At 37.7% G+C, this 11,695-nt stretch overlaps 1 protein-coding gene across 2 annotated transcripts; it reads left to right on the top strand.

Moving 5' to 3' along the window:
* The first annotated feature begins 1,534 nt into the window (after positions 1 to 1,534).
* Positions 1,535 to 11,635, top strand: LOC117477821. 2 transcript variants are annotated; one of them, XM_034124585.1, is made up of 12 exons: positions 1,536 to 1,674; positions 3,386 to 3,432; positions 3,514 to 3,591; positions 4,030 to 4,172; positions 4,255 to 4,377; positions 4,468 to 4,525; positions 4,699 to 4,980; positions 5,918 to 6,054; positions 6,155 to 6,271; positions 7,994 to 8,051; positions 8,967 to 9,032; positions 9,131 to 11,635. In XM_034124585.1, exons 2-12 carry the CDS (start codon positions 3,408 to 3,410, stop codon positions 10,357 to 10,359), a joined length of 2,316 nt encoding a protein of 771 aa, XP_033980476.1. In that variant the 5' UTR covers positions 1,536 to 1,674; positions 3,386 to 3,407; the 3' UTR covers positions 10,360 to 11,635. The 2 variants fall into 2 exon arrangements, with proteins under 2 accessions (XP_033980474.1, XP_033980476.1); XM_034124583.1 differs by having other exon boundaries at positions 1,535 to 1,674; positions 4,255 to 4,525.
* Positions 11,636 to 11,695: the final 60 nt, after the last annotated feature.

Below are 11,695 nucleotides of genomic sequence, written 5' to 3' on the forward strand. Positions count from 1 at the left end.
TTATTTTAGCCTTAACATCAGGAGGCATCAGAACTTAGTAACACTTAACATTTATAATACGTTTCTTACTGTTCAAAATTAAAGTTTTGAACAGTAAGAAAGTTTTTTTGTTTTCAATTGAGTTAAAAGAAGTTGAATTCCATATGACATTGTTTAAGTATTCTGCTTTCATATATATTATTTTATTCACTTTTGTTAAAATGTAATATAATTTCAATAATCTTTATTTGTTTAATTTAGATTTTATATTTGTAATTGTTAATTAGTAAAAGCTGAAACTATGTAACCTCCATATTACCTATAGACAGCAAGGGGAAACCACCTGATGAAGTCCAATTTTTACAACAGTTAAGGCGGCTTCCCTTGATAAAAACTGTCTAGTCTCAACAGTTTACTCAAACAGACTTTGTGTCCTGACCACACTTTTCCAGGAAGCTTTGGTAATATTTGTAGCAGTCTTGGGAACAATCAAGCAAAATCTCACCTGGAATAACATAGTGGTATAGGGATTCAAAAGGCTAGTTTATATCTAATGGTAAGAAATGTGTTATGGCTCAAGTTGCCAGACAGAAACAGTTTTTCACAGAACAGCACAGCACATCCTCAAGGTCCCTCTTATCTTACCTCCCTCACAAAGTTGGCTACGTGTGAAGGCCATTCTGACCCTTTGTGTTACAGACAAAACAAAACAAAATTCTTCCATATTTGTATGCCACTTTTCTACATCATGCAATTTAAATTACTTTAAATAACTCAGAAAGGCTTCATAGGATAATGGAGATACAAGAAACACAAATCAATATATAAAGACATACATATAAAAGGGTTTTAAAAAGAATAATAGAAATAAAATACAGGATAAATATAAGCTCAAATGAAATAAGTCAAACCAAACAGTAGAACAATTATTATAATGCAGTTGCAGTGGCAATTCCAGAAGTCAAATTAATTAATGGTCATCTATTGACCTTTACTTAACTAGTGGTGGTAAGTTAAGTAATACTGTAAGTGCATTTACTCAAGTACTGTACTACTTATTTACAATTGCAAGGTAATTCACTACAATTCAGATAAATAATACAAAATGTAATCTACAAATATATTTTTTACATTATTATAAATTAAAATACCTTGTTGATCCCAGGGTATATGATGCAAAAGAGTGTAGCCTACCATCTGAAATGGGCATTCTACATAACGTGTAGGCTACTTTAACCTTTGCACTTTAAGTAGAGGATAATAGTTTAACTTTTACTTCAGTAAAATGTTAAAGGATTAGGCTACTGTTTATTAACAAAGTTATTCTAAACTAATATCTGAGTAGCTTCTACTTCAATCACTGTCAAACTGACCTTAACTATCACAACAAAATGCCTAATAGGCCACACCCTAACATTATTTTAACCCTCAGAAAGACACACGCACGCGCGCACGCGCACGCGCGCACACACACACACACACACACACACACACACACACACACACACACACACACACAAGGCTGAAGGTGTTGATTTGATTGGCCAACGTAAAGACGTCATTTTCGCAATCTTGAATCGGTACAACCTAAAGATAAACCTGACAAACGGTGGATATGATCCCCAACGTTAATCACTATGTCGCTTAATTGTTGATTCTAGATCTACAAGAGAGACCGATACTAACTTTCTAGCGGTAAGTGAACCTACAGTAGGAAGTCAGCGTCTTTCACTTAATCCTGTTAACAAGTAAGTTTCAGTTGTATTGTTTCGATGGGACGTCGGACTTTAGCTTGTTAGTTGTTTGGTTGCTCAGATAACAGAAATGTTTGTTTATTTTCCATCTGTTGGGTGAACAAACATCAATATTTCTGACCTTACGTTTAGTCAAGTTACGTCGTTAATACGTTTTATTGATAACACACATGTTTACTAACTTATTCTTAAAACACGTGTAACGTGAGTTTACGTTAATTGACAACGGTTAACGGTAGTGAACAGCCGTTAAGTATTTTATTTAACTCTACGGGGAAACGTAGGTAAGTTAGCTGAAATTAGCTAGAAGTTTCACACGAGTGTCGTTACCTAACTGGTCAATATTCTTCTTATGTACAACTTACCACTCTTCTTTTATGAAACTGTAGTGTAAAACAACAACACCAAAAATAACGAACGAAGCTTTTTAAGTTGTCCCTGCTAAACAGCCTGCTTACGCTGGTTTGATTTACAGTGGTGCAAAAAGTACATTTACTCAGGTAGGCTACTGTACTACTTTTAAAAACAAATACTTTTGATTCAACTTGAACTTTTAGGTACTTTTCAGAAATGTAATGCATCTCTAAAAAATAAATGTGTGGATTAACAGTTTATGGTACAAAATAGTAAAATTATACGAAATATTACAAAAGTCAATACTTTGAGTAGAATGCTGTAAACATTATCTAATGATGTCTTATAGTAAATCACACATGAAGTACATTGTACTGATAATACTTCTGTAGTTTTACTTGAGTAAGGTTTTGAATGCAGGAGTTTAATTGTAATGGAGTATAAAATCATGAATGTATTGGTACTATTACTAAAGTAAAGACTGAATAGTTCTTCCTGTTGATCTATCAGTTTATCAGAGTGACAGCAGTACAAGACTTCCTGTGTCTTGTGTAACCCCATTTCCTGCTGCTATGATTCACTTTGAAATGTCTACATACCTCTGTATATGGACTACAAACTTATTGAACGTTGGCATTCATTCTTTGCAGAAGGCTACAATAATTACATCGTTGAGTTAAATATGATTCAGTTTATTTCTTTATAATTAAAAACGTTTACATTTTATTTCAAACTTTTGAAAAGTCACAATCCTGTTTGAACAATGTGTTGATATTGCGCGCCATCTTGTGGCTAGTTTGTAAAAAGGCACAGTTTTATTATTTTCTATGGTCATTTTATTAGTATAACAAATCTAAAATTCAGATACAAGCAGGATATGACATATACTGTCTTTGGATTAGACGTGTACACAACTTTTACAAAACGAAATATGTCAAAAATGACTTGAAGAATTAGTTGTAATTGTGTTAATTCACCATCTAAAGGCACAGGGTATTGCACATTTTCCTGAAAATTGTGGTGAAACAAATATAGCCGGACCCTAATACTTTGTTTCACCATGTAGAGTGAAGGTTTGTAAACTTGGTGAGGGTAACAGAAACTTTACATGACATTAAAATTAATTTTCCTCTACATGGGGACTGCTGTTTTAGGTAGAGTTTATAGTTTTATGATAACGATGGTCAGAGGTCGATCATGGCTGACCCTAATTTACTTTTTTAATAACTGAAACAGTTCAGGCACAAACAAAGGCAAATTAAGTAATAACTCTAATCTCCAACCTTAACTGTATGCAGGTGGTGATTCTACAAAGGCAGCATGCAGCCGGTTGAAGCACAAAAAGGTATGTCTTTCTTTCACAGGTCTGCCATGCCTACACTATTTTTCTGTTATTAAGTGTTGTTGATGCATTCTCTGTTTGTAGGTGTTTCTACCAAAAGCCAGCTGTTGGATTCTCTGAAGGTTTATCTGAACAACAAGAGCAGATTACAACCCATCATCGGTCTGTAGAAAAAAATACTTATTTTGTGTATGTTGTGTATCCTGTTGGGCTGTAGCAAATGTTTTCCTCTTGTTGTGTCTGTCATCACATTTTACAGCATCATATCCCTAAGAAAAAGGAAATCCTCTATCCGACAAATAGATTTGTTGGAGTTAAGGAGTTAGTCTTTTTTACTAAATAAAATTGCTTTAATGAATATAGCTTGTCAGTCACATGAGTCCCGTGTGTGTGCAGCAAGCAGGAGAGCAACACATCTTTTACTGCATTGATGTTATAATAATAATATTTATCTGCAACTATGCAGAAATACCATTAATACGAATAAATAGACAAGCAAAAAAACGCTGCTCAGCAATAGTATGTTTAATGAAGTATCTTAAACCCAACGTTATTAATGAAGTTGTAATTGAAATAACCTGTCACTTCATGTACATTCAGGCCTGGGCAGCATTATAGAATGTGTGAAGGCCGGTACACGCAACAAAGAAATATTTTTCCTGTGTGAGGTATGTGTGTGTCAACTTAATAAAGCTGACATGCGAAACCACATCATGGGAAGTCTCCACAGATACAACTACATTGTAAGTAGTACTGTAGAAGAAGTCACGATAAGAGTTCATGTGCTGACTTGGATCTTAGGTAATTAAGTGTTATGTTTCACAGAAAGCCTGGCACCCCCACTTAGTGTCTGAATGGAAGGAAAAGTCTGACCTGTCTAAGCTGGCCTGGCCACTCATGGAGATGGCTAAGACACTTGAGGGGAAGGAAGGGCCCGGAGACGTCCAGGTATGTTGTTTAACTGTGTACGTTGTGGATGCAAACAGATGCATGTTTGGATATGAGCCCTCACATCTTTGTGTGTACATTCATATAAAGTGGTTAGAGCTCGAAGATGCTGTATACCAGAGGATAGCAACAAACAGCGAGAATGACGGTCAGTGAGTTGTAACACAAGTCTCAAACCCTCTCCACCCCTTCAATTCCACCTCTTCTTCTAATTTGTTTTATTTCTTTATTATGTGTCTTTTTTTTCCTATATATGCATGTCCCACTTTTATTTTATATTTTTTACTCCACATCAGTCTCTTTTTCTTTTTAACACCACAGCAGTAACTCTGATAACTATCTTGAGAGACCAGCAGGGTGAAACTGCAAGCCTTTCAGAGAGCACATCTACGCAGCCGGAGCAAGATTCCCCCCAATCTCAGAGGATTGTATTACTTTCCAAAAACCGACAAGGACAGATCTCCGAAGTGCCAGAGACAAATGTAACAATAGATGTAATCAAGTCCACACGGCGATTAGAGAACACTTCACCTGAACCCTCCCTGCCATCAGAGAACCGCAGCAGCTCTCTGGATGGCTACATGGGAACCGAGCCTCTTATTGGTGAGCAGAAACAAATATATAAAGGTCTTCCTATTGTAGCTCGTCTAAATACAATTTACTAGCATATTCACAAGCCATGTTTCAAGCTCATGTTATTCTTTAAACTTGGCTATACATGCAAAGAGGGCATCCTTAAATACACATTGCTGTCTGTAGTTACATAGAGAGCCGAAGTCCCTCCCTTTCCGGGGGACCTATATGGGACCTTATTTCGGAAAAAGTATGTATTGAAGTCAATGGGGAGAGAAAGATTATCTTTCGATCCCGTTTGAATTGTGCCACGAATTACACATATGATGTTTGTCAATTTAAAAGATAATTTTGCAAGTAAAAAAAATAAAAATGTGAAGTAACACTTTTTTTTGTGTGAAACCACTCAATGAACTACATCTCCTGCCTCGCACCACACACCAAGACGGCCGTCACGTTGGCACATTTCACTTCTTTCTTTCAGAATGAGGCGAAATGTATTAAACGAGGTGAAAATCACTACAAGTCTGGGCATGTTGAGAGCTGTACATACACAAAAGGGGAGTTAGTCGGTTCCGTAAGAGCTAGCATGCGGGACCGGGATTCTGGGATTTGTAGTCTTTCTAGTTGCGTATTTTTCATAGTCTTATATTTCAACAGTTTTACAACTTTTTTGACATGGAAATTATTTTTTAAGATTGACAAACATATGTGTAATTCGTGGCACAATTCAAACGGGATCGAAAGATAATCTTTCTCTCCCCATTGACTTCAATACATAATTTTTCCGAAATAAGGTCCCATGGGTCGGAAATATATGGGCGGGACTTCGCCTCTCTATTACTACTAATAAGTCCTGAGATAGGTAATGATGTTATCTATCTTGTTGCAAGAAAGCAAATCAGTTACATTTCCAAAATGTCAAACTCCTGCTTTAACAGAAGCTGCTTCCATGTGTTTGCCACAGGTCTTCTCCGCGTTGTTGAATGCAGAGGTGAAGATGGCCGCACATACTGTTTCTTATGTCACTGCTGCCGCGTCAGAGCCAACGAGAATGACATCATTGATCACCTAACCAGAACTTCCCATCTCATCAACTACTTGGTATGTTTGTTGTGGAACAATGATTGAAATGAACAAGAGCATAAATACTACATCCAAAGGCTATATAGAAAATGCTAAGTAAAACTTTTGTTTTGTGTAGATGGAAACTCATCCTGAGCAGGTTGAGGTAATTCTGGCAGATATTAATGACGACTATCAGCTTCTCGTATCACTGGCCATGGAGGTGGAGAAAGAAGAGGGCAGAGGGGAGATGAAGGTAATATATATTTCTTTTACTCAGGGTGCGTACGGGTGCTGGAAATACTTGAAAATGCTTGAAATTGTACGAGGTGTTTTCAAGGTTTGAAAAGTGCTTGAATTTTGGGAATGGTGCTTGAATTTGGGATAAAGTGCTTGAAATTGTAAATGCTTTACTTCGCTTTTTAGATTAAAAGAAAATAAAGAAGTCGGAGCGCGCTTAATTGCCTCGCTTTTACATAAAACAGCTCCGCTCCGGCCTTCCCGCGCAATGCGCGTGACCGACAAGTGTTTTTGTTACGTGTGTGACCTGGGCATTCTGATGAGAGTGATAGATGACAGTATGCCAGGAGGTTGCCGTTTCAACGAGCGTTGGCTAGCAGAAGACAAATACAAGCCATGGCTAAGACGAGGGTCAAGCGAAGCCCAAGAGTAGCCTCCTGCAAAGTGTGCAACAATAACGATGCGAGAGTCTGCGCTGACGCCATACACCACACGAAAGGTACGCCAGAGTAGAGCATTTTAGATTAGGCTATCGTTGCATGTAAAATACATGACACTTTTCTCTGTGCGCGGCAAAACAAGCTCGCCAAAATGGCTTCACTAGTCTGGCAGTATTTTAAGTGTCCGAAAATGACAATAAAATAGTGGTATGCAACGTGTGTGTGAAGCAGAAATCCTGCAGCTCCACCCGCTGTGACGGACCGGTGAGCGGAGCAGAACACACATTAAGAGTTAGACCTAACACACTTAGCTATTTGATCTACCTCTGGAACAAGCTAAACTAGTTATAAATATATTTATTCTTCACTGTCGGGTCGCTCATTACTGGATCAGTGAGCTGCAGGAGATACTGACGGGCTGTCAGGGGAGAGAGAGAGGGGGAGAGAGGAAAAGAGAGCGATATCGGTATCGGCCGATACTGATTCCGGCGATCGGCCCCAAAATTGGCGATCGGAGCATCCCTAATAATTGTATATGATATGTTTTATAATGATTGATCATGAAAGTGTTATCAAAGCTGGTAAAGTTGCAGCTAGTTTGAATGACTTTGTATACTGCAGGGTAGCTTGTGAATTTACTCCAGGTGGAACTAAAGTCTGATTTAACACTTGATTATATTTCACATCATTCATCCACATCTGTAAAGTAACTAAAGGTATTAAATACATGTAGTGGAGTCAAAGTACACCATTTACCTCTGACTTGTGTTTACTGCCAACCTAAAAGTACCTCAAAAATAGTAATCAACAATATATTGAAAAGTTATTTGGCTGATTGTTTTATATTGGCTCAGCCAGGTTATATGGGATGCCCAGTCTACGTACAGATGGGTCACTCATTTTGAAATATTATTAGTTAGTTTTCTTTTCTAACATTTTTAATTTTTCATCCTCATGTAGAATGCTATTATGAAATACACATTTGGTTGTTTATAGCATAAAGAACATCTGATTTAATGTGAGGTAGGGAAATAATCATTTGAGTATAAGTATGTGTATATAAATATGTAATTTACAACAGCTGTAAGATGCTTGAAAAGCTTGAAAATGCACCTTGAAAATGCTTGAAAAGTGCTTGAATTTGACTTTGGAAAAGGTGTAAGAACCCTGTTTACTGTATTTACAGATTATCCTGCCTTGGGAATGCTAACCTATTTGTTCATTTATTTACGATAAAGGTTTAGAGTTCACTTGTACTCATTTTCCATCGAAATGTTTAAACATGTGATTTTTCCCAGGTGATCAAGACACCAGAATCACTCGGTATTCAACTGACTGGCAAAAGTTACCACTGGTGTAAGTACAGATGCATGCCCATCCTCTTTTGTCTTTTTAGCCCTTAAACTATTCACCTCAGATTAATTTCTTTAAAACGGGTGGTGTATTCCTTCTAGTTTGAAAACTCAACTTCCTCCAGGCTTGGCTTTAAAAAAATATATAGAATGCATGCAGTAATCCCCATGAAACCAAGGTGACCCCAAGCCTCAGTTCTTCATGAAATGAGATAAAAAGTAGAACCTTTCAGCCCTTGTGGAAGATACCCTTAGTGAGCAGAGTGGAAACCAAAGAAACCAGCTGGAGCTTCACTTGAAGTTTATTAAAACTTGTACAAGGAAAACAGGGTGAGCCATATAAGTGAATACCTATCAATTCTGGAGCACAGCCTTTCCCTAGGGATATTAAACATACATAGGATCAGATGGATTGGGTTGGAGGCTCCTCGGATTTAAATAAAACAGCCGTAATCTCTTATTTTGATGTTTACTCTGAGACTGCTTGTGACCTTGCATGCCAAAGACAAAAGAGCAGTCACAACTCTTATCTCTTATGCAGCTGTAGACCAACAGCCCTAGCTTTTTGTTGACAAGAGAATGACCTGACATGGTGCGAGCCATAACAGGACACTGGGACCCAAGACCCACTGTAGTGTTGAAATGAATGTGCATTACTAAAAAGGCAGGGATGACATCACAACTCCCTTCAGCAACATTTGTAAAAGGATAAGGAGAGTAGTTCATAAACTGTTTTCCTTCTTTATTCTTGTTATTCTCTTAATGTTCATTAAGCCTTAACTTTTACCAGTGTTCAACAAGTGTTTATTTACCTGCATTTAATCAACTATTTGCCTTTTCTTTTACCCATTGGATTTTTAGTGCAGATGCTTGTGTACATATGTTTGTATACCCCCTGTATTGTTTTCCTCTTTTCCAGGTGTAAAGATGATGAGTAATGGGGGGAAACATCCAGACATCCAAAAGCCAAAAAGAACCAATAAAGGTGTGCGTCTATTGAAGCAACATTTTACTTGTTATGTAATTTCCTGTTGCTCATTGAATGAATTTACACTTTTTTGTGATGTGTGAACAACCCTTCAGATCAAGGCATGCCAGAGAAATGTGCCGTGGTGCCGTCGCAATGGCCAAAGAGTAGGAGCGCAAAGCGGAAAATGAGGGGAGTGACAAATCCTGTGTTTAAGGTAAGCCTGCCTCTAACCAAAGGTTCTCTGCTGCTGAAGAGGAGTCCGTTCATCATGGACAGCCTTCCTGTGTCCTCTGCATTCCCCCATTCACCGGACTCAGATCTTCCAGAGTCGCCAGAGTTCCACTCAGAGGATCGTGAGGTGGACTATGACACTGAATCATTTGCAATAAATCCAGCTGAACAATCCGTTCAACATCAGCAAGATCGCCACAGTGGAGAAGGACAGGCTGGTCCATTCATGGAACCAGAAAGAAACGTCACAGTGACTCCGTATCAACAGATGGATGGACATTATAATGGCAATGAATACTTTAACCCTTCAAAAGACATAACCAGAACAACATATCAAAAGGTTTATGGGGGAAATAATTACAACACACAGCAAGGTTCTCACGTAAAATCAAAGAAGAGGGTTTACGAAGAGTGGCCAAATGAAGGCCAACAGACTCAGAATGATTGGTCGACGCCTGCTGTGTCCCACACTCAGGACTGGCCATCCCATAACTCGGCCTACAGATATGAGGCGGGTTCCACCGAGCAGTGGTACAATCCAACTCCACAAAGTGCAGTTGGCCCAAGAATTGAGAGATGCCAAGAGGTTAGCTTTGATGCTACTCAACATTATTACCAGCAACAACCGCCAACTCAGTACATGGCACAAAATCATCAAAGTCTTCAGATAGGCAGTGCGGGACAGCACTGTTGGTCTGGTGATACGGCTGCTCATACAGATGCTGCTAGGGTCCAAATGCATCTTCACTTAGGAGATACCCATGCACAATATGGCAGTAATGCACCAGTGCCTGGAGCACAGTTTGAACCGAGACAAGTGCAAACATACATGGAGTTTTCCGTTGGTCATGTCCAGTCAGCTTCACAAAATGATGCGACACAACCTACGGCCCATCAAGGCATCCAAGCAGGCTATGGGATGCAGTCTTTCCCCAACTACAATGCTGGACCTTGGACAAACCCTTACCAACACTTACCTCATGAAAACAGCGGTGGAGATGGTGTTGGATGGGGGGGGTCTCAGTCAAATGCTTACATGCCACCTCAGCAAGCTCAGTGGTATTATGGAGCCCAGTCTGCGGTTAATTACCGAGCAGCTGGTTTGATTTGACGATTTCAGGAAGTACAGATAAAACAACTTCATGTATGTTAGCATTTCCAATTTTTAACTATGCAAATTTGGCAAACCCCCACTGACACCAAGTTTCTATTGAAGGAGACATTTTTCTAGCACCATTTAATGAAAACGCACTCGGATGCGCCGGCTTAGTTTCTATTGGTGCTGTGGCATTTTTCTTTCTTCTTACATTTTTTTCCCTAGTCTCTGTCAGAAATGGGAATCTCCTAATGGAGGGATGTTATGCCTTTTCATTTTGAATATTATTTAAAATGACCACATTTTTTTTTCTTTACATTAAACAGAATTTCTTCTATTCTTTAATCAAAATCTAAAACAAATCTAATTGTGGACCATTGCGCTGAAATGTGCCTAGATAGTGACATATTTCCTTTGACAGTGTAGGTGTTATAAGTAAAAGTGTATTTGTTGTATCATCTGGTTACAGAAAAGTTTTTCTGTGATTTATAAATTGTATTGGTTCAGAGCAACTGCTGATAAGTTATAAAGTTTCAAATCAGACTAAAGCTCAATTTAATAAAAACATTTGTTTTAAAAGATCAACGAACTGAAAAAAGGTAAGGTTGAGAGCTAGCTAGTTCCCCTTAATAAAAAAAACAACAACACTGAAATGCTTATGCAATGTACAAAAAACAAATTATCCTTATGGTCCAGGAGCTGGCTAAAAGTTAGCATTGTTGTTGTGTTTTCATATTTTTTCCAACTCTTAGCTGAAAAAGTTTATTTAAAATGACAATTCTTTTTCTTTACATTTAAAACAGAATTTCTTCTATTCTTTAATCTAAAACCAAATCTGATTGTGGACCATTGCGCTGAAATGTGCCTAGATAGTGACATATTATTTCCTTTGACACTGTAGGTGTTATAAGTAAAAGTGTATTTGTTGTATCATCTGGTTATAGAAAAGTTTTTCGGTGATTTATAAATTGTATTGGTTCAAAGCAACCGCTGATAAGTTATAAAGTTTCAAATCAGACTAAAGCTCAGTTTTTTTTTTTTAAAAGGGACCAATTTTACTTTGTATGTTATGTTCAATATGTGCCTAGATAACTCTAAATAAGTATTACATTTACAATTAAAGTAAAGACCTACTTAAGGTTTGTGCCAACATTTATTTACTCTGTTTTTGAAAGACCTCTTTTTGCCTGTTTTGTGAACCACTAAAGATAGTATGTCGACAATGGTGTTCTCGGTTGGAACCAGTGTAACAATTATGTTCTGTTCAAAATAAATGCTTACTAAAACCTTTTTTTACTGTAGTTCTTCATTTTAGAGAGTTTCATTCAGAATAATTAACTATATACATGTC

The sequence above is a fragment of the Trematomus bernacchii genome, unplaced genomic scaffold (genome assembly GCF_902827165.1).
Source record: "Trematomus bernacchii unplaced genomic scaffold, fTreBer1.1, whole genome shotgun sequence".
In the NCBI taxonomy this organism is placed as follows: domain Eukaryota; kingdom Metazoa; phylum Chordata; class Actinopteri; order Perciformes; family Nototheniidae; genus Trematomus; species Trematomus bernacchii.

What these genes read in the sequence shown, in the direction of transcription:
- LOC117477821 (XM_034124583.1), top strand. Translation starts at nt 3,408, where the DNA reads ATGCAGCCGGTTGAAGCACAAAAAG. An exon ending in CCCATCTCATCAACTACTTG is followed by an intron (nt 6,055 to 6,154) that starts GTATGTTTGTTG and finishes TGTTTTGTGTAG; the next exon opens with ATGGAAACTCATCCTGAGCA. An exon ending in GCCAAAAAGAACCAATAAAG is followed by an intron (nt 9,033 to 9,130) that starts GTGTGCGTCTAT and finishes ACAACCCTTCAG; the next exon opens with ATCAAGGCATGCCAGAGAAA.